At 34.6% G+C, this 22,963-nt stretch overlaps 2 protein-coding genes across 2 annotated transcripts; both read right to left on the reverse strand.

The window, feature by feature from the left end:
- Nucleotides 1-5,421: 5,421 nt before the first annotated feature.
- On the reverse strand, nucleotides 5,422-6,914 carry LOC120148115 (serine hydroxymethyltransferase 2, mitochondrial-like). Its single transcript, XM_039161303.1, has 3 exons — nucleotides 6,511-6,914; nucleotides 6,378-6,416; nucleotides 5,422-6,276 (listed from the first exon to the last, which is right to left on the reverse strand). The coding sequence occupies exons 1-3, from the start codon at nucleotides 6,592-6,594 to the stop codon at nucleotides 6,175-6,177; spliced, it is 225 nt and encodes a 74-aa protein (XP_039017234.1). The 5' UTR covers nucleotides 6,595-6,914; the 3' UTR covers nucleotides 5,422-6,174.
- A 6,977-nt stretch (nucleotides 6,915-13,891) lies between these two features.
- LOC120148114 (UDP-N-acetylmuramoylalanine--D-glutamate ligase-like) lies at nucleotides 13,892-21,822 on the reverse strand. Its single transcript, XM_039161301.1, is given in 14 exon segments — nucleotides 13,892-14,098; nucleotides 15,317-15,437; nucleotides 15,572-15,646; nucleotides 15,881-15,951; nucleotides 15,954-16,007; nucleotides 16,250-16,466; nucleotides 18,147-18,229; nucleotides 18,400-18,526; nucleotides 18,617-18,679; nucleotides 18,897-19,007; nucleotides 19,524-19,640; nucleotides 20,279-20,428; nucleotides 20,540-20,638; nucleotides 21,668-21,822. Coding segments are annotated over 14 exon segments (1,494 nt in total). The 5' UTR covers nucleotides 21,773-21,822; the 3' UTR covers nucleotides 13,892-13,997.
- Nucleotides 21,823-22,963: the final 1,141 nt, after the last annotated feature.

Here is a 22,963-nt window from a genome sequence, read left to right on the forward strand (position 1 = left end):
TTTAATGTGAATTGAAAGAAACTAAATAAGATTGAATTATAGAATTAAATGAGAATGATGTATCAATTAGGAAACTTGAATATGGAGTGATATGAGAAAAATTATAGGAGTTATATGAAATTGAATTAAGTAAATTGATTAATTGGTATATAAAAGAAATAATAGAGTATATATATATATATATATATATATCAGTATAAAATAGGTTATGTAATATAAGTGCATACCAAGGAATAAAGAATAAGATAGATGATGCGATGTAAATTATATTATGAATTAGTGATATATGATGTGATATAAGTATGTAATAAAACTTATGTGGTGTATGATAAATATGAAAATATGAGAAGACGAGATAAGATAAGTGACTTATAATAGGAATTATATGACCATAAATTATGTAAATTAGAAATGATTTATGTAAACATGTTTGATATGTATTACATGTATGTGAATATAAGAGAATAGAACATAAATCATATGAAAAGATATAAGTCCTATGATATTATCTATGTGAATATATGAGAATATGAGTGAGTTTATATGTTATTGATATGACATATAAGAATATATAAATGTATGATGATATGAAAAAGGGAACTAAGTTTAATGATATTGAACCCTATGAGTAGAAGTTATGTGATTATAAGTAACATGATTATATGATCACAAGATATGATACATGATATGAGATATATGAAAGAGAAAATATATGTTATATGAAATATTATATGACTACGTGATTATATGAAAATGTTCTACGCGTAGGTAAACCATGTGTTTATATGTATATGGAATATGTGATTTATATAACAATGAGATATGTGAAAGGATTACATGACTATGTGTATATGTTAATGTATGTTAACATAAATATTAATGCCCATGTTATGTGTCATGAGAGCTAGGGGTATAGTTGGCATGCCAAGAGTCGAGGGTCTATGTGGTCCTTCGGGACATATATGTATTCTTTGGAACATGTGTGAAGTCTAGTGAGACACATATTTGATCCTTGGCATATGTATATGATTCTTAAGGAATAATATGTGGTCCTTCGGGACATATATGTATTCTTTGGAACATGTGTGAAGTCTGGTGAGACACATACTTGATCCCTAGTATATGTATATGATTCTTAAGGAATGATATGTGGTCCTTATGGACATTATTATATGGCACTACGGTGCAATTCTATACGGCACTCCGGTGCAATTATATGTGGCACTTCGGTGCAATTATATGAGTTGTGGTGACAGCATTAGTGCACAACCTCTATGTACTCGCATATCTTTAGTTCTCACATGTGTATCATGGGCTAGTAAATAGATAATATTAATAAAAATGAAGATGATATTATAGTTGCATGGGTGTACGTGTTTTATGATAGTATATATGGTATATGTTATATGATATACATGAGTACATGTTAAGGTATATGCGAATGAGTATAATTGATTGAAATGATGATATAATAATAAGTTTATAAGATATATGATATGAACATAAGAGATCATAGGAACATGAGATAAGAGATATGAATGATAATGACATATATGTATGTATATATGTTACCCGTTTACCTTATATGTTTATTGCCTCACTAAGTCTTCGACTTAGCGTGTGCTTGTTTCACACGTAGGTTACAAAAGCAAGAAGAGAAGAGAAGAAGAGTAAGACAAGTCAGCACCTCCCTTACAAAATTTCAGATCAGAAAATAGAGGATTTAAATGTTTTTGGTTATTTTGAGTATAGTTGGCATGTACTAATTGGTTGAATTAAATATGCTCTGATTGATTTTGGTTATTATGGTCAGTTTATATAACTAAACCGCTTTTACTTTAATGAAATGTTTAAAAATTTCTTTGAATTTTGTCAAGAGTCAAAATTTGAAAAGTCAATGTGACACCTCATACTCGTATCTGGGTCGGATACGGGTTGGGGGTGTTACACCCCATACAATCGAGCAATAAAAGAATAGATGTGATACCGTCTCTTGGTGCACACCACATAACGGGCATAGGTCGTTATCTATCCGACTAACTCCACGCTTAATAAGTTCTGTTTTGACCGCGACTTTTCAATGTAGGATCTGCAACAAAAACGCCTGCACTCTAAGAATAACAAAACCAGTCCACACCAGTTTTGACCAAATTGGGTCTTCATCATATCCTTTTGTCAGCAATTTAACATAATAATTAACCGAATAGATGCCATCCACATTACCCGTCCAAACACATTTATCATCTGCATCAATCTGAATACTAACATTACCTAGAAACGATATTAACTCCATCCACTGTTCAACCTTCCAGTCCAATAAACTTCTTCAAAACTGTAAGTCACAACACCAAACCCGTTGGTATAAAAACCAAACTCGGATATTCTCCCATCTTTATTCAGGGATAGAGAAAACAATATGGGAAATTTCATTTTAAGCGTAACATTACAAATCCACTTATCAGACCAAAAACACAACATTCCCCTTTCCTACTCTGAACAACATGTGATTCCTGAAACAAAATCCGAAATCATCATTCAACCCACAATTAGACACCACTCCTCTCCACATCCACGAAGACTTATATGAAACCCCATTATCCGACAATATAAGAGAGTTATCCAAATTATATTTACAGCTTACCACTTTCTTCTACCATGAATCTTTTTCTTTTGCAAATTTCCAAGCCTATTTCCCCAAGAGAGCCCTATTCATAGAATTTAGATCAATAATACCGAGACCCCCTTGACATTTGGATTTACACACAGTCTGTCAATTCACCCAATGAATCCTTTTCTTTTGAGAAGAGTACCCCATAGAATTTTTTCCATAATTGAGTTTAGTTTCTTCAGAATCTGTTTAGGCATTCTAAACAGCGACATGTAGTAGATAGGCAATGCGCTTATGATCGACTTTACCAACTCAGCCCTCCCTACCAAAGAAAGAGTATTGGCTTTCCAACCCGTCAATTTCTTTTGACATCTGTGAATTATAAGTTCCCACAACAAAGCAGAATTTTTTCATGCACCAAGAGGAAGCCCAAGGTATTCGGTTGGGAAGTTTCCAACCGAACAACCAATTGAATATGCCCACCCTTTTAAACAAGAATCCTCCACATGAATCCCAAAAATTCTGCTCTTTGACAAATTAAGTTGAAGTCCCAAACACAACTCAAAAATAGCCAAAACTCTTTTCACATTCTTCAATTGCCCTTCCGATGCACCACAAAAAATTAACAAATCATCGGCGAATTGCAAATGAGACAACGTAAAAGCCGAATTCGAGCTTCCTAACTAGACCCCACTGAACAAACCCAACTTCACTGCCTTAGACATCAACAAACTTAGCATTTCACCCACAAGGTTAAACAACAAAGGTGATAATGGACACCCTTGTCTTAATCCCCTAGACATCTTAAATTTTTCAGTTGGGGAACCATTAACCAAAACAGATATAGAAGCTGAAGAAATACAATTATGGATCCAAGAACACCACCGTTGTCCGAATCCCATAAATTTCATAACCCGCATCAAAATCGACCAATCTGTTGAGTCATAAGCTCTCCTAAAGTCCACTTTAAATGCTACACCTTTCAAACATTTTCTTCTCCAGTAATCGATCTCTTCATTTGCTACAAAGGAGCAGTCCAAAATCTGCCTTCATGGTACAAAAGCAAATTGAGTCGGACCGATCAAAGAGTCTATGCAAGACCTCAGCCTTCTCGACTAGGGCTGTAAATGAGACGAGACAGATCGCGAGCTACTCGAGATCGACTCGATCAAGGCTCGATAAATACTCAGATCGAATGGACTCGACTCGAGTTCTTAACGAGCCGAAACGAGCTAATCGATACTCGACTCGAAAAGCTCGTGAGCAGTTCGGAAAAAAAATGTTATATTATAATTTTAGATTTTTTAAAATTACATTATTAAAAATATATTAAAAATACACTATTGATAATTATAAAATTTTAAAAATATATTAAAAATTCTATAATACAACTACCCTCAAATTTTAATTTTTTTTAATTAACCAGCTCAAGTCCAATTGTTACATTGTATATTACTAAAAGAAAAATAAAACCCCATTTAATTAAGCACATATTAAATTACACATGTTTGGTTGATTTTTTTATTTTTTAACTTTTTACTACACAATACTTAACAACGTAGAAAAATAAGAAAAAAAAACAACCAAACAATAGAAAAATTGAAAATGGTTAAAAATTATTTTTGAGTAAATATTATTATATTTATTTTAAATTAATAAAAAATTATTTATCTAATGAAAAATATTTAATATATTCCTAATAATATTTTTAATAACTATTTTTTTAAATTGTTGTTATATTTTGAGGTTTCGGGTTCAAATATCATAAATATAAAGTTTGAGCATTTAATATCAAGATACTATATTGTACTTACCTCATAAATCAGTACCAAGCCGATTATTTAATGTATTTGTAATGAACCCTAAACTCTAAAACCATGAACCTAACCCCTAAACCCTAATACATAATCTCTAAACCCTAAACTTGAACATTAATCTCGAATCCCTAATCCATAAATACTAAACCATAAACTCTAATCCCTAAGTACTAAACCTAAACCATAAATACTAAACCCTAAGCCCTTAATTCGATTATACGATAGGGGTTAAATTATGCACATGAAGGTAACATAAAAATTATGCAAAATGATGTTACGTGACTCTAAATAAATCATTCGCATACTTATGTTTAGATAATATTAATAATTTATGTTGATTGTGTTATAAATACACTATTTTATGTTTAAAATCTTCATGATGCTTATTCATTCGTATTTTTAGAAATAAATTTCAACGTATAATTAATATTATGTAGGTTTATTTGATATAATATTAATAATTGATTAAAAATTTATTATAAAAGTTTATAAATATTATGTAGGTTTAATTAATAGTACACCACATTAAAACAACAATAGTACATAACATTGTAATAATAATAATAGTATCAAAATATATAATTAAAGGGTTTATCACATTAAAACAAGAAGAATATACAATCGTAATAATACAAAATCTAATTCATAATTAGTTCTACAACACATCAACCCAACAATATGTAGGAACAACAACAGTTCACATACTTCTTTAGAACTGGCAAACCTTGCCTTAGTCCTTGTATTTCATTTTTTCCTTCTAAAAACCGATGGTTGGAAATTGCTTCGCGTACTCCTCGACTTTTTTCAGAGCTTAGAGATTTCAAATTGAAAGTTCATATCTGATTCCAAGATTGCTACAAAATCCTTCAACTTTGTTCCTGGATTAATAGTAATTCAAGGGAAATGTGCGAGCATATATTCCATTTTTACAACATATAAAAATATTGCCCTTCAGGCTATTGAATAAACAGAAAAGTATACCTTTCGTCTCGGTATTGATTTTTAAGGCTAATTTGACAGCTGGATCGAATTTGATTTAAGATGCAAGCAAGTTCCATACATCTGAAAATTCAAACCGCTCAATTGAAAATCTAACTATAAAGATATAGATTTCTCTTTTGTATGTCAAATTATGCTTAAAAGATGCAGCACATATCAAATATTCCACACAAGTTCCAGCTGTGAATCTTGAAAGGATTGTGGAAAGTAAACAAAACATTGATCAAAAGGTGCATCCCTGGTTTTGTACAATATACAGTTACGCAAGTGTAGATACATAAAACATAATGAAAGAGGAGCTACCTGATCATAGTCAATGTAACATGTACTCTCATCCAATCTATATGGCATTGTCTCAAAGAATATGGACACAGAAGATATCTTCTTTATAATGCAAAAAAGAATTTAAAATTTGAATTTCAAACACAATAGCACTAGTTGAATAGCCTTAAAGTAATGTTGCCTCCTGATACGTTAGTTCTTTAGAAAATAAATGCAGAAAAAATACAATTAGAATTAACAAGAGAAGACAAAAATGTAATCAAATTCACCAGAAAAGCTTTTAGTTAATGGAAATGATAAGCACCTAATAACCGTGTGAAAGATGTCCACCATGGGGTAAATCTAGTGCCATAATCCATTCATGAGGTTTCAACAATGCAGTATAAACTTGAAAGTTAGCAGGAGATAAAAAAGTGACTGAACATTGACTACAATAATGAAACAGATACATGATAAGCTATATGCTGCCTAGAAAGTAAACATCTTCCATTGCCAAGCTTTCTCGAGTTCGATTATGTTAGCAATTTCAGGATCGATTTCCTCGAGTGGAGCATTCAACTGATGTACCCACTACAAAGGCAATCACAATCACAGCAAAAAGATTTAAAATCTAAACTCCAAAATCCAAACCTTGTTTGAATAACAATAATTTTTTAAAAAAAGAGGCTTACGTTAGCAAGAGCTTTCTCTTTCTCTGCGGCAGCTGTTGACTAAAGCAAATGAAAACAAAGATGAGATGGAAATTAAATAAAATATTAAATAAGCAATGAAAGAAGATAAGAAAAAAGTTAGAGACACAAGAACCATGAAGCGGAGGGAGGTGCGACTGAAGAGAGGTCTGATCGGAGACTTGAAGCAAAAAGTTGGTTGTGAGTTGATATCCCACATCGGTGGTTCTTGGGGAATAAGGGGTAAAGTGAGTGTATAAAATGGGATAGGTTTTCAGCAAATCAACATTAACCCGTCGAGCTTGAATCGAGCTCCAAATCGAGCTCCAAATCGAGCTTGAATCAAGCTTGAATCGGTCTCTAAATCAAGCTTCAATCGAGCTTGAGTTCTGAGCTTCAATCGAGCTTTTGAATTTTTTTTTAATCCGAGCCTTTTCGAGTTCGAGTCAAGTTTTAATAGTATCTTTCGAGTTCTAGTCAAGCTTAAAGATTTTAGGCTCACGAGTTTTCGAGTTGAGTCGAGCTTACATTTAAAGTTTTCGAGTTTGAGTCGAGCTCGGCAATACTCGAGCTCGACTTGGCTCGTTTACACCCCTATTCTCGACAGTACCTTAGACAGAATTTTGTAAAGACCACCTACTAAACTAATAGGTCGATAGTCATCTAAACATTTTGGGTTCAATTTTTTTGGAATTATCGTTATAAAGGAGTGATTAACCTCTTTCTCCCATCACTTCCCTGAATAAAAATCCCAAAAAAACTTCATTACTTCATCCTTTAAAGCCGACCAGAACCTTTTAAAAATCCCCCAAATTTAACCCATCTGATCCCGATGCCTTGTTGCCGTCTGAGGAAGCAACTGCTTCCCAAATCTCCTCCTCCGAAAAGGACCTTTCCAACGACAATCTTTGCTCTTCCGATAACCTTGCAAAACCAAGATCCACTTTCTCCACTTCAACCGTTGGATTCCTGTTATAAGCATCTTTGAAAAAATTAAAAACACTCTTTAATTTTATTCGGTTCAGAGATCCAAATACCATCCACTTTCAGAATCTTCAACATGTTTACCCTCCCCCTATTCGTTGCACACTGATGAAAAAACTTGGAGTTACGGTCACCATCAGAAAACCATTTTTGTCGAGACTTTTGGAACCATATTAATTCCTCTTTTTTGTACAAGTCCCATAACTCCCTCTTTGCCTTTGCGATGTCAACCCACGAAATAGAATTCTGCTCCTGTTGTATAACAACCTCCATTTCTCCTATAGCCTTCTCAAGTTCTAGAATCCTTCCCGACAACAAGCTATGTCTATTGTTCGACCAATTCTTAATTACAATCTTCGACTTACTCAACATTTGCGTAATCCCTTTCATCTTTTTATCCTTCTTTATCTCTTCGAAGGTTGAACCCATTATTTTCTGAAACCCCAAGATAATTGAAAAATCTAAACGGTTTCGGACCACAATTTACCACTCTTTTCAAGTGAAATTGCATTATGATCCGATAATGATTTTGGGAGAATAGTTTGGACCACACCCGAATAAATACTCAGAAACCTGTAATCCACTAGGAACCGATCAAGTCTAACAAAGGCGGGGGACTCCCTGTTACTACACCATGTAAATTTCCCTCCAGCAGCTGGCAAATCTGTAAGCTTAGCTTGAAAAACAAAATTACCCAACACTCTCATAGAATGAATATTATGATTTTTCCCAAGTTTCTCCTCCGTGAACAAGTAAGAATTGAAATCCCCCCCACACATAAAGGACAATCCATTTGATCTAAGAATATTAGTAGTTCCTCAAAGAAACTCTCCTTTTCTGATTCTACGACCGGCCCATATACATTGACCAAATAGCAAACCTCACCAATATCCTTTATTTTGCCCTTGATAAGCTATAAACCGACTGAAAATAAAATGTTGTTCGATTTCAAACCAATTTTCATCCCAAATGCTAATTAAACCCCCCGCTGCTCCTATAGAGGGAGATGACACCATCCCATTCAATTTCCTTCCGCCAAGCTTCCTTAATAGCGCCTGATTTACAACCTCTAATTTCGACTCCTGCAGGAACACTATAACAGGTTTCTTCCTTAAAATCAAGCTCCTTACTACCCTCACCTTTTCTTTCCTTCCCAAACCCCTTATATTCCAAGAAATGCATGAAAATATTGACATTAAAAAAGATTCGACTACCCCCTCCAGCTTAGTGGCTCAACTCACACCTCCTCCCACCTCACTTAAGCCTGTCTCTTCAAATTTCCTTGCAAATGCCTTCTTCCCACCACAAAAAGTTATACCTAGCATATTACTCACCTCCCATGTTGCATTTAACTCCTCGTTCTCTTCTTGAACCCTCACCGAAATAACTCCCGATTCTGACCTGCACTTGTCTTTTTTCCCCTTGACATGCAGTAGACTCTTTCGAAAATTATCCTTTTACCCCTTCCAACCTCTTCATTTCTTTTCGAAGCATTACAAGCTGCCGACAAATTACACCCGCTATCAATTTTTCGGCCATCAGTTACACCACTGCTAGGATGAAATTCAATCTCATCTACTCTGCGAGGACCATCCCCCACAGCCGCCGCTATGATATGATCCAAGTCTTCACTCGCATTTCTGGACTCTTCAAAATTTAATTGAACTGCTGGCCCTACAGGAATGATTCTGGTCTCAAGCGAGCTTGTATCGCTCATTTCTTGTAATTGGTCTTTCTTGTTACCATCTAGGCCCACACATCCCTTAACCCAAGGCCTGTATACTCACCAATTAATCCTTTATTCTCCATCAGACCGGTCCCCTCAAAGCCTCCTCTACATTCCTTACTTAAGTCAAAACATTTTGACACCCTTCTCTCATCCTGTTCCCCATGAGTTTCCTGTTACTTTGACATTAAGCTTCTCCAGCCGCCTGGATTTCCAGCTACCCCAGTCCCATCAAGCCACTTGTCAACCCTTTGACGTGTTTCCTTTGCTGATATATCACTACTTCCAACCACCCCAACTTCTCTACCTTCATCCTCCTCCCCTATCGCTGCACCATCACCGTGCCTTTGTTCCGATCCCCTCTCTGAATTTAATTTTGACGGCTCCACCGAAATCTTAGAAGATGACCCTTTTTTAACAGTAACTTTGTATGATCTCCCATAAGCACCTAAAGTTATCCAATCCGGTACGTCGAAGGGGCTTCCCACCCTCAACAGCACCCTTGCCACCTACAAATCCAGCCTGTTCAACGTGCTGTCCTGAATACACATCAGTTTCCCCCATCTTCCAACCAGCTTCTCTAAAAAGGAAGCATTCCAACATAGCAATGGAATGCCATATAATTCCACCGAGCAGAAAGCCATTAGAATACCTTCATCATTCAGAAGGGGTTCCAGCCAATCGAACCAGAACATTAACTCATCCTTCTTCTTCGACCAAATTTCTTCAAGCTCTTTAACCGAACCAAATGTGACCATGCATGATTTCCATGCATAACCCCATCTGGCAACCTTCACCTTTATCCCATCACTTTCCAATCCCTTTTAAACCAACCCCAACTCAAATAATGGTTTAACAATCCCTGTTAGAGAACGTTTTACCCAGTCCGAATCACCCGAGGGGATGTGCATCTCCCATACATTTCTCACCCCTAAACCCCTTCTCAGACATCCATCTCTTTTATCCATTGGAATTTTTTCATTCCTCCAATCATTCGAAATCAGTACATCTTTATACGATCTTCTATCCCTTAGTCAGTTCAATGAAACTATTTCTTCTCTCTTCTTACCATCCTCACCCCTATTCAACTTCTCAGTAACCAGCTTTGACGTACTTCCAACTGCTAACATAGCCCTCTTACTCTGATACTTCGCAACCCCAACAAAGAATCTCTTCCCATCAATCCATGATCCGTTTACGTTCTCAATCGCTTTTTTTAATCCCTCCTCTTTCTCGAACTGAACAAAGGTAAAAGTATGGTTCCTATACCTTGGTTTAATGGATTCGAACGGAATGTAAACCCTTAATACACGACCATGGTGTTGGAAAAGTTCCTTGACAGCTCTCCTAGACACACTCTTACTCAGACAGTCCACAAACGCCATCCATTCCTCACCGAAAGACAAAGAAGCATTCAAATTTTCTCTTTCACTCTCACTTCTATTCTCTCTTCTAGACATTCTCTCTCCTAGACATTCTCTCTCCTATGTATATTTACTAGTTATGACTTTTCGTTGTTTTAGGTTTTTAGATTAATAAAATTATTTTCCTTCTACACGTATGATCTCTACTATGCTTAGCTAAATTTTTGTTTAGCTGATAGCTAAGTGAAGACTCGATCCATTCTCGTGGAAATTGTAAAAGCGCTTCATATCTTCAGATTTCTTTCTTGACTTTCGACAGACAAGTGGAGGCAATCGACCTTCCTTCAAATATCTTAACATCTTCGATCCAAAGAGTGCACATTGGTTTGATCGAATTTTGATCTACATTTGGGGAGAATAATCAGCTTGTAGCAAGTTCAATTCCCTAATAACAAACTTAGTTGCAATCAGTAAGGGAAATCAAGATTGGGTACGATTCTCATCGAGACACCATAATCCGAGCACGGGCTTTTCCAATTCCAAACCATGATAGCCGATATTAATCCAAACAAGGGCTAATTTTCAAGAATTGGCTTTGGAAATCAGTTCACCAGAGAGAAGAGCAGGTTACAAGGGTTGGGTCTTTTGACTGTAACCGAAAAATATCCGAAGTAAAATCTATTTCAGTGGCCAAGACGGATTGAGGCAAAGCGAAGCTAGAGACTATCTCTCATCTTTATTATTTCTTTACAATTTACTTCTATTTTTTTTATTATTCCTTTTGTTTTAATTTTATTCTATTTATTTAGTTTACTTTATTATTCAAAACCTCCATCTTTTTAATTTTCTTATTTTACAGATTTATTGGTTAAAGATCAATTTAGATTGATATTAGAAATTTTTAAATCCACGTGGACCAACACCTTCTTTATACTATGTTCTTAGCATGAATATTCAAGAAAAAAGAATAATTATTTGACAATTATGACGCTTGTCATCGATTGTCCAAGTAGGTGCGTATTCTTATGTGGAAGTTTTTGTTTAATTACGTACCCACTTTCCAGAACCTATTTATTAAAAGAATTGCCCATAACCCTCTCTGCCCTAGATGCCTCCAGATTGAGGAATCAATACTTCATGTTAAACGGGATTGTCCCTATGCTCGAAGTGTTTGGAGTAGTTTGGGGTTTGAGTGGTATGCTAATGTGCTTAATCTCAGTTTTCAAGAGTGGTTTAGTTGGATATTTAAAAACTTGGACAAAAACAAGATGAAAGACGTAGCTATCTCTATCGGGGCCCTATGGTTTTCTAGAAACAAATATGTTTACGAAGGAAAATATCAGAGTCAAAATGAGATTTTTACCTTTGTGCGCGGCTATATAAAGGAACTCAAATCTTTGACAAGTACGTTCCATCACCAGAAGCCAAATTCGAAGGTGTTGTGGAGTCCCCCCATCGATCCCTCAGTAAAAATCAATGTGGATGCAGGCTACCTACAATCATGAAATTTAGCTAGCTCTGGTTGTGTGATTAGGGACTCTAATGGGAAGATTTTGGGTTCAAGTTGTAGAATATCTTACCAGGTGGTCTCCCCTTTTGCTGCAGAGGCGATCGTTTTCCTGCATAGGCTCGAATTTGCAAAGGATATGGGTTTCACATTTTCATTGAAGGAGACGCTCGAACCATTATTGAGAAAGTTAGATCGTCAGAGTTAGATTTATCCGAAATCAGATCCCACATTTCTGATTTAAAAAACAAAAGAACTCAATTTGGAGAATGCCTTTTCAAGTTCATCCTGAGACATGCAAATAAGGTAGCCCACGCCCTAGCTTCCAAAGGATTGAAGGAGCTTATGACCTGTTTTGGGTAGAATATGCGCCCCCCTCCGCCTATGTTCTTGCAGCTATTGACCGGCGACACCTCGATCCTCCCTGGAGATCGTTAAGGCTGTCTCCTGGGGTCCGTCATTTGTTTTTCTTCGAACCCCGTCTGGTTGTCTTCTTGCTCGGTTCCGTTTGGTTTATGCAGCATGGGAGTAGAAGACTCATCGCCGTCTCTCTTTGGGGGTTTCATTTTCATTGGTTTTTCTTTTGTGTTTTGTTTGGTTTGGCAAGCTTTTCTGCCTCTTCGTTTTCTTTTTTTTGTTTGGGGTTAAGTGTTAGCTTTCTTACCCAACGTTTATTATTTTGTACTTTCCAGCTGTTTCCTCTCTTTTGAGTTAATAAATACCCAAAACGGCAGATTAAGTAAAAAAAAAATCAACTTGCGAATTTTAACCAATTTACAGACGGCCACAGAGAACGTCTACTACCCATGCGTCTTTTTTATATTATTGTTCAAAATATCCTATTTGAGGTAATAATCTTTAGGCTGAGAATAGGATTACGGAACGTTATATTTTGTGTTTGGTTGGTTTAGCAGGAATATAAGATTATTGTGTTTGGTTAAAAGAATAAAAGATTATTGGAATATATATGTTATCAAATTGTCTTATTATATATTTGTTTTTTAAAAGTTAAAAATATTTATATATTTTCTTTGAAAATTTTAAATTCATAAAATTTATATAATTTTTTTACAAAATTAAAAATATAAAAAGGTATAATGAAAGAATAAAATTTTATTTTAACTCCTGAATTTCATATAAAATTTTAATTATAGATTTTTTTGTAAATCTAAAATAGTTTAAGGATAAATTTATAATTTAAAATTCATAAAATTTTATTATTCATTGACAGAATAAATATATTTTTGAAGAAACAAAATTTAAAGGCATTTTAGTCTAAAACGCCGGTAATCCTACAATACCTAAGGAAATGGAGGTGATGACATTCCCGGTAATATATCCAAAAAAATCACTATTAGTAATGTAAGATTACCGGGAATGATTTTCCCAGCCAACCAAACGGAGAATGTGGATTTCATTCCCATGAGAATCTCACATTCCCCCAACCAAACACACCGTAAGAATACAACATATAGGGTTTTTTTTCCACTTCCCTATTGGGTCGATGCAGAATATCATTTCTAGTTATGTGAGAGTACATCTCATTATTTTGAAAAAAAAATTGTAAAAGTTAGTCGAATGTGTAATGGGAAAAAGGGGAAAAATGAAAATTTGCATACCTAAATTTTTTGAGAAAAAAAGTATATTAAAATTTTAAACATTTATTTTAAATTTTTGGATTCGTCACTGATTTTATATAACTCAACAAAATTAGACCAAACAGTGTCTTGATTTTTAACATAATCTACTCGTCCGATTATATTCAAATTTATAAATAATATCCTACCAACCTAACCACGAAAAGAAAATATCACTCCAAAGTGCAAACTAGAAAGAAATGTCCTTTCTTATGTCAAAATTAACTCTTTGATTACACAAAACAGGAGAAGGTACAGAATTGGCCAAATGAAATCTCAGCATCTTATTAGCAAATTATATCCAAAAATTGCTATTAATTCAGTCGGTCACAATTCGTCATCGGTAGCCCGTTTCCGTCACTTGCATTGCAGACGTCGGTTCATAATCGAGTCGCTGAAAACATATTATGCAGAGAAGGCCAACTCCTGGAAAAACATCCCTCGGTGCTCAAAGTTCCTGAATTCATCAAAGCTAGCGCATGCTGGACTTAGCACAATGGCATCACCTGTGTCAATGTTCACAATGTTAATAAATAAAATGAATGCTGTCACCAGTTACCAATATTCCCATCTAAACACCTAAAGCACCTTGAGACGAAGTCAAGTGCTAGAACTAGAAGCAAAATATTTTAACCTGTCCCCCGTTTTCTCTTCTGCTAACTCTCTTTATAATGAAAACATGAGCAATGTTTTAACAAGGATCATGCATCTGAACTTGTTCTGATGGTTTGTAATGGTTGATGGGATTAATAGGAAAAGTGGGGTAGTGGCGGCTGTAAACGGTTCACCCATTTTTATTTGGACAGTGAGCCGCAGCCGATGGTTGGTGAGATGTAGAAGATGATGAATATGATTGGTGAGTTGTAGAAGATGATGAATAGTGAAGTAAGTTCCAAGAAAGTCATTCAAAGAGAGACCTCTCTATAGTTTGCATTGTGGTTTATATACTGGCCCTTAACGCTAGTGTCAGGACTAAGGTCATTATGACTATTGGTAGGTTGACATACTGAATAGTTCTTATTGTCAAATAGTAGATTTGACTCTGATAGATCACGTGGGTCTACTGATGAATATTAGGCATGTAAACAAACCGAATAGACACGAACGTTCGTTACTTTAACCGAACAAATGAATGAACATGAACAACTAAACGAACAAATTTTTTTGTTTGTGTTCATTCATGTTCGTTCGATAAAATAATAAACGAACGTAAACAAACACAAACAAAGACAAAATGTAACTTTCTTTTAAATCAAGCAAAAATTTTTAAAGAATATAAATAAACGAAGATAAATATAAATAAACAAATGGACTTAAACAAACGAATTACCGAACGTTAACGAACGTAAATGAACGAAAGAGCCCTTTGTTCATGTTCATTCATTTAATTAAACGAACAGAAAATCTTGTTCATGTTCATTCATTTAATAAATACACGAACTTCTAGTCGAACAATTCACGAACTGTTCGCTAAACGTTCAGTTCATTTACAACCCTAGTGATTATGTCAAGGGATCGTAACTGACCGGAAGCTATGGAACTCCGGAGGCTTTAAATAACTCTAGAGGTGTAAAACTCCGGAGGAATATTCGAGGAGAAAGTCTTTTGTGGAGGACATCCAGATGAAGTATAACAGATATACAATTATACGACAATTGGAACAGAAATGACTACATGAGGAAACAAACACATTAAATCGAAATTCATCATTAAAAAGAACAAACCATGTTTTGCCATCTTCCTAGCATGTTGAACAGCATCCTTCAGATTTGTGGCTTGAATACAAGGAATGCTAAGACCGTTGTCAGACAATGTCTGATGAATCATTGCTCCTGAAGACCCGAACTTTGGCCATTCATGCAAAAGCAGTTTAGAAACAAGCTATTAGAAAAAAGAACAGAAAAAAAAAAAAGAAAATACAGGAAGTAGGGATTTTGAATCGGAGATTGGCGTATCTCAAGAAGAAACATCTCACATACAGTTATCACACATCTATGGCCCTTCAATAGTTCGACCAATTGTTCAAAACCATTTGATGCTTGTCCATTTAAGACCTGCAAATAAAAAAATAAAAAATAAAAAATTGCCTGAGTATAACATGGTTATAGTACGAGCAAAAGCCTACTAAGCCAATAGCACGTTTCAGATGGTAAGCAAAGTCCAAGTTCAGCCACATTCAGAAATCTAATTAGACACTATGATGCAAAGAAGGGGAAGCAAATTCCAAATCAATGGCACCAAAGAACTTATGAAGAATTTTCATTAAAAGGAAAAGATATATACCCGACCTTAGCAAGGCCGCCGAGTAGAATCACCGACTTTTTCCCCTTCAGACCCGTAAGCCCTGTATGTGTAGCGCAATGTTTGTTGCCTTGCTATCATCCACCCATGTAACTCCGTGAATATCCTTGTGGACTAGATGATGAAAGCCAAGAATCACAAAGTAGCAGTCCAAATACAAGACTGTTAAGATTATTAAATCTTGCCTAGCAGAAAAATTACAACCATCATATTCTTTTATCGTGCCAGTAGATTGATTATAAATATTACAAGTATAAAAGGGCTAGAAGAGTAGTCGAACCAAGATAATTTTAAAAGACCTGGTACCACTAAAGAAAAGTAGAAAAAGGGAAAAAAAGTACCAGGTAATTCCTTACCGACTTGCATTCGATGAGGTGGAGGCCTTAATTTCTCAATTGTTGAATTGATGGCTTCAACATGCACGCCAACATCCAGTCCAGCCACAGACAAAGCAGCCACTGCAGCATTATAATAGTTGTGATTCCCTATAGCTCTCATGCCACCAAGTTGCAGTTGTGATGCAACTCCTATGTCCGGAACTTTGAAGGTGGCAATTTTTGCATCTGTATCAATCTTTTCCAAACAAGCAATCATCATCAACATCACAATGACAATGATTGTTATGAAGCTGTAAATTAGGAAATAATATGTACAGATTCTTAGGAATTTTATTTTCTTTAATTTGTTTCCTTCTTTCAATACTTGTAATTAGTATTAATAGGCTAACCTATGATGTGAATAAGCACGTTTCTCTTCTCAAACATTCTTTATAGTCTTCTAATTTCCGTTGCATGTTGTCAAAGCCATTTGACATGGTTTTAGAGTTTGGGTTTCATCAATGAAATTGCTAAACAAAGATTTCAGTTGGTTTTTGTGTGAGCCACTTCGATGAGTGAAATTTTGTTCGCACCAACGTTTATAGGGAGGATCGTCAATATCAGTTTAGTCATTCTGTAGATTCCGGTGACTAGAGTGCAAATGGGTGAAGCTCGCACACCAATCATAGTTTTTTAGTTTTCTTCTGATCTTCCACTTAAAGTTTTTGGTTGTTCAACCTTTGTTCGCATTCACAAACAATATCGAACTAAACTTGATCCCAATTCAATACAGTGTTTTGTTAAGGTATTCTTCTTACCAAAAAGGTACAAATGTTACTCGCCTATTTCTAGGAAAATATATAAATCCATGGATGTCACCTCCTTTGAAAACCAACCTTTTTTTTTTCAAATCCTAATTCAAAGGGGAAAAAAAGAATTAAGTTTTGGGTCAGCCTTCAAAACATTCAATCCGAGTAAAGTTTACCTTCTCTAACTCCTTAAAATAACACATTCAAATCTCCTATAAATAAGTCCACTCAACCTAAATCTCAACTTGACACAAATCATCAAGAACTTCGTGTCTACTCAAGGAGAAGGCAATCTGCTGAACATCTAGAGAACATCACAAAAAATCAGAGATTGTCAAGAACTTGAACCGAAACCTCATGCTTCAAAAATTAACACAGGTAAGGAATCTCCAGCTCGTGAGCATCTTGTTCTATTAATTGATAATTCAGATTTTACCTATTACTCATAGAAAAGGTGTTCGTGCATGCTCAAATTATCCTATTGAAAGATATGCGACATATGAAAAATTACAGTCATCATATGAAGTATTTACTTCATCTCTTGATAGTATTATAATTTCAAATTCAATTCAAGAAGCTTTGAAGATTTCTCGGGTTGATTATATTTGTAACAAGCTGGACATGATTAATATTCATGCTCTAGCTTGAGGGAGAGTTTTATGAAGCTGTAAATTAGCTATAAATTAGGCTAAATCACAAGTTCTTCAGCATTTTATTTTATTTTTGTTAATTTCTTTCCTTACTTCAATACATGTTTTTGGTATAAAACTATAAATAGGCTAACCTATGATGTGAATAAATTCAAGTTTTCTCTTCTCAAACATCCATCTCAGCCTTCTATTTTTCGTCACAAAGAATAACAAAAATGGTACTTTCCATACCAATTATCAAACCAGAAATGGTTCCAAGTAAAAGGGTGTGATTCATGGCTTTTCTTGGCATTTTCATTTTACCCCTGATGTTTTTTCCTATAATCAGAATACATTATATTCAACCATGTATTTGGCCACCAAAACATCATTTAGGGACTTGAATTAGAGCTAGGAAGATGGCATTAAAAGAGGTAAAAGTAGGAATAAAATGCCCAAACTTTGTTCAATAACTACAGGTCAAGTAGTAATTCTTACTTTCACACCCGGAAAAGCTCCGATCCAAGCAAGATTGAATTTGTTCCAGTATTTCCTAACTGCGTCATCCAGGTACTGATTCCCTACAGATAATTATTTGATTGGCTGTTAAACAAAAAAGAACTGCAATCTTCATGATAAAGTAACCCTTAGACACATCATATGCTTACAAGTCCAACTCACGCTTGTGGAATGGGTCAGAATGGAATTAAGAATGAAGTGTTACTTTATCTGGTGTCAAAAAGGAACATACCAAATGAAAGAAGTCCCAGCTTGGTGTTGGCCATGTGAGAAAATAGACGACATTTGGATTCGGCATAACTTAGCATTGTCTTGTGCCTTTCTAAGTGATCAGGGGTAAGATTTAGTACCACAGAAACCTACAAAGGATTTTTATATTACCAGATTAAAAGCCAAAAACAAATGAAAGAACCTCAACTGTTGTCAAGCAATCTCTTAAGTCTACTCACAGAAGGACAGAAGTACACACAGGGAATTTCCATTTGACAGCTGCTGACTTCCACTACTGCAACCTGGAAAATGTTGGCATGTTCAGTCTATAAGCGCTTATATATACATATATATATGCGGGGGGAAATGAAACATAAAGTTAACATTGACATCAAGGAAATGAACAGATTCTTTATGATACATAAATTATAAAATAGAAGATAGAAAATAAGTAAATCAAACTATTATATATTACAAACAAAATAAAAAGGTAAGAGAGAAAAGATAGATTGGACTTACCTTAAGCTCACTTTCTTGTGAAGGCGATCTCAAATGCTCAAAGGCCATCTCAGAGAGTGGAGTTCCAAGGTTTCCCCCCACAAATGTATTAATACCAAAATGACTAAGCATCTGTCACCAAATGATCAAGATAAAAATAAATCACAGGAAGTGTGTAGCTGAACTCATATCACACAATGTAATGGCAAGGAAAAATAGGAATATAGAACTGTCCCATTGACTATAGCTTTTATCATGTTGATAACAACACGGCTATTGGTTCAAATTACATCTTTTCTTCCCCCATGTGAACAGGATGGTGGACTAGGTCACAGGTTAAATTGCCTTTTGCTCCATGGATTATTTCTTATACAAAAAAGAAAGGGAGATGAGAGTGAGAAAACCTTTTTCCATATCAAGTGACAAATGGATAATAAAGCCTCCATTTATAAAAAGAGCTAAGTAGGTGCCTATTGAAGAAAATAAATGTTAAGGCAGTATTCCGCTAATACTGAGCCTCTTTTTAGGAGTGCAACAAGGATCTTCTATAGCCACTAATCTTAAGACATTCTGCAACATGACGAGACATTTTGTATCAAGAATAATAAACAAGTGCAATGTGTTCATATATTCAAATAGAAGAGAAACCTGTCCAGCAAAAGTAACAACAGTGGATTTTCCATTGGTTCCTGTCACTGCCAAAATTTTGACACTTTTTGGGAGAACTTCAGCTGCAAAATCCAACTCAGACATGACCTGTTTTCCCTGCAATTAGACAGAAAATATAATAAAAAAATGTTTGCATAAGAATAACAGGAAGGCAAAAAAGTTTATGGAAGCATAATAGCAGTCCATTTTGTTTGATTTGCAAAGAAGCTTATGCAGCCATGCAAGAATGCGAACTCACAATTTGATCCTTCATTTTTTGTAGGAAAGAAGGTGCAAAATGTAGTAGGCCTAATGTTAGGTACTTCATGTGAATGAATTGTAAATGAACATACCACAACATAACAAAAGCAGAATTCCCCCAAAAAGTTATTATTTAACCCAGTCTGATAATTCATTAAATTTTATAAACTGGTTTTGTGAGCGATCAAGCTCTCATTCATTATTTTTGTCATCCATGACTACCCAATACAAACTTAATCACCATTTATTACTATTCATAAGTATGGTTTACGCAATCAATGAGGGTCCTCCACATGTATGTTAATGATTAATGTATGGGAAAATAATGGACTAGATTTCAACCCTTTTGTGTTAGTTTCCAACTATTTGGAAAATGAATCTTGTTGGCTATAATGAAGAGGGCTACAATCACTCCTGCTGTTGTTTACAAACTAGAAATATGCCCGCCAAGTCTTCTTATGAAAATGGATGCTTAGATTAAGACATAAACTTACTGACTGCAACAAATACATAAGGCCATAATTTTCCAGGGAAACTCCAGGAGAAACAACCACCACATCTGCATCATTAAGAAGCTTCCAATCAAAGTGTCCAAGGATTGTGTCTAACCCATTATCTTTCAGTGTCACAAAAGAAGAATCTTGCTGTAATCAAGAGCAAGTTATGCATTAAAATGGGCAAACAAGGAACAAGTGTGAGCATGCATGTATGACCACAATAAATTACAGAACATGAAGGGGTAAACAGTAATATACCTTCAACAAATTCTCATTCTGGTCGATACCTACGACTGAAGCCCCTCGAGCTAGAGCAAGCCTTGCAGCAGCCTTTCCAGATATTCCCAAGCCAACTACCTGCAATTCAACTGTGATGTGAATCACTGTTGGATTTAATAAATTCGTTCAAGAAAACATTGCCAGCCAATTTGACAAAGACACAATAAAATGACTGAAAGGACTTAACCAACTTTAGAATTTTGGAATAAAATATTTTCTCAAATTTTTATTGATCAACATTATGGGTATATACAAGTATAAAAGTCCTATAATATGCAAAGTAATACCCTACATTAAGCACATTATTATCAATTAAAATTCAAACAAGTTGTACCTTAAAAAAATCCATGTAGAAATCATTCGTGAGAAAATCAACAAAACTGGAAAAAGTTAATACAATCAATTGTGATGGACAGTGACTCCCTTTAGTATCAAACTATTGGTTCATTTGTAAATAGGACTGTAAATGAACGAAAGTTCAACGAACCATTCGTGAACCATTCGGCGAGAAGCTCATTTATGTTCATTTACGAAAGAACATAAACAAGATTTTTTGTTGCTTAATTAAATGAACAAGCACGAACAAAAGGCTAGTTCGTTCATTTATGATCATAAACATCCGGTAATCCGTTCGTCTTTATTTATTCACATATGTATTTCCCGCCCTACATCTCTCTATACCTTTCATTTCACGATAGATTGAAAAAAATATCCGCTTGTGCTCTTTAATCATTTTAAGGAATGAACTACAGTATCCTTAGGAACGAACACAAACAATAAATTTTGTTCATTTAAACGAACAAACATGTAAGCAACGTGGTTCGTAGTCGTTCAAATCATATACATCTTAGGCGACTACTTTTACTAAAAAAAAGACGGCGCATTAATCCAAAACTAAATATCATTCACTTCCTTTTTCCAAATAGAAGCTCCTTCAACTAAAAACCCAAAGGTTTTTAGCGAAAGCAAATGGTAAATGCTAGTGCATGTGAGAAAACTCCTCTTATGATTATATGCTTAGTGAAAGAAGATAGTATTTGGAGATTAAAAAGAAGAAGAATGTCATAGAAAGAAGAAGATAATATTAGCAGAATAAGAAGTGCTTACTGCAACAGTCCGGCCTTTAAGGTCCTGTCTGGGGGAGCAAGCTGTGATGGTTCTCAAACAAGAGGATTTGGGAGAGTGAATGGATTTAAGAGATAGGAGATTCATGGGTTTCTGCACTCAAAATTTGTCTGTTTGATTCCTCAGCTCACAGAAGAAGAAGATTCAAAGTGACTTTGTGTTTTAATCAAAAGAATTTGGGCGTCAATAGGTGTTTCGAGTATGGGTGATGGAGAAAACAAAAACAGAGAATCAATGACCCACCTAACAAACCAAACTTACTGGGATCGACTTAATCATGCTGACAATGACAGAAACTTTAAGACGATGAGAGTGAGAATGACCAAAGTGTAGTGGGTAAACTATAATGTATTACCTAAATTATTACTTTTATTTTATTTTTAAATCTTAATTTTTACCTATAGTTTAAACTTTAATTTGATATTTATCGATAAAAAAAATAATAGAATTATTAATGTAATACTTTTATTTTTTTAATGATAATGTGACATTATCATATGGTTATACCTCAACATTATCTTTAAATTTTTAATAATAAATACTAAAACGAAATATAAACTAACGTTATACATAGTTTTAAAAAATGTTATATATATATATATATAGTGTCTTTTTTCCTTCTAAAAGTTTAGGTCAATGGTGAATCCTTCAATCCAGGATCAGGGCATATCTAAGATCGAATTAGAAATTATATAAGAATTTACATATTATAACCAAGAGTAACTTTTTGATTAATCTAAGTACATAACATTACATATGTTACTATCTTAAGTGACATGAATGTAACGATAATTAAAAAATTCTATTAAGTGACATCTGTCACATTTTGAAATTTTTAAAAATTTTATTTAAAATAAAAAATTAAATATATTTTTAAAAAACTCAATTTAAAAAAAAATAAAATTACTCCAAAAAATTTGAAAATCTTAATTTTAATCTTTATATGCACGCCAATCATTTCTGTTACTGTCGAACCTCCACCTATTAGGACGATGCCAAAACCTCATCTATTGAAACCCCTTACTTTCTGCCCAGTTGTTGCTACCAAAATCCCTAAATTTTAATATCCAAATCCCTAACTCAAAACCTTAAATCCTTTAATGTGAAAACTCAAAATTTGAAATCTCAATCTAATTAAAAAATCTGTTTTCCGTACCCATCAAAACTAGGTGTACGACCCAGGTCGATCCAAATTAGTCAAGACAAAGTCTTAAAACTAGATGGCAATAAAAAGTGCTATATATATAGTGTCTTTTTTTCCCTTAAAGTTTAGGTCAA

Source organism: Hibiscus syriacus, unplaced genomic scaffold, assembly GCF_006381635.1.
Source record: "Hibiscus syriacus cultivar Baekdansim isolate YM2019G1 unplaced genomic scaffold, ASM638163v2 tig00110949_pilon, whole genome shotgun sequence".
Taxonomy (NCBI): domain Eukaryota; kingdom Viridiplantae; phylum Streptophyta; class Magnoliopsida; order Malvales; family Malvaceae; genus Hibiscus; species Hibiscus syriacus.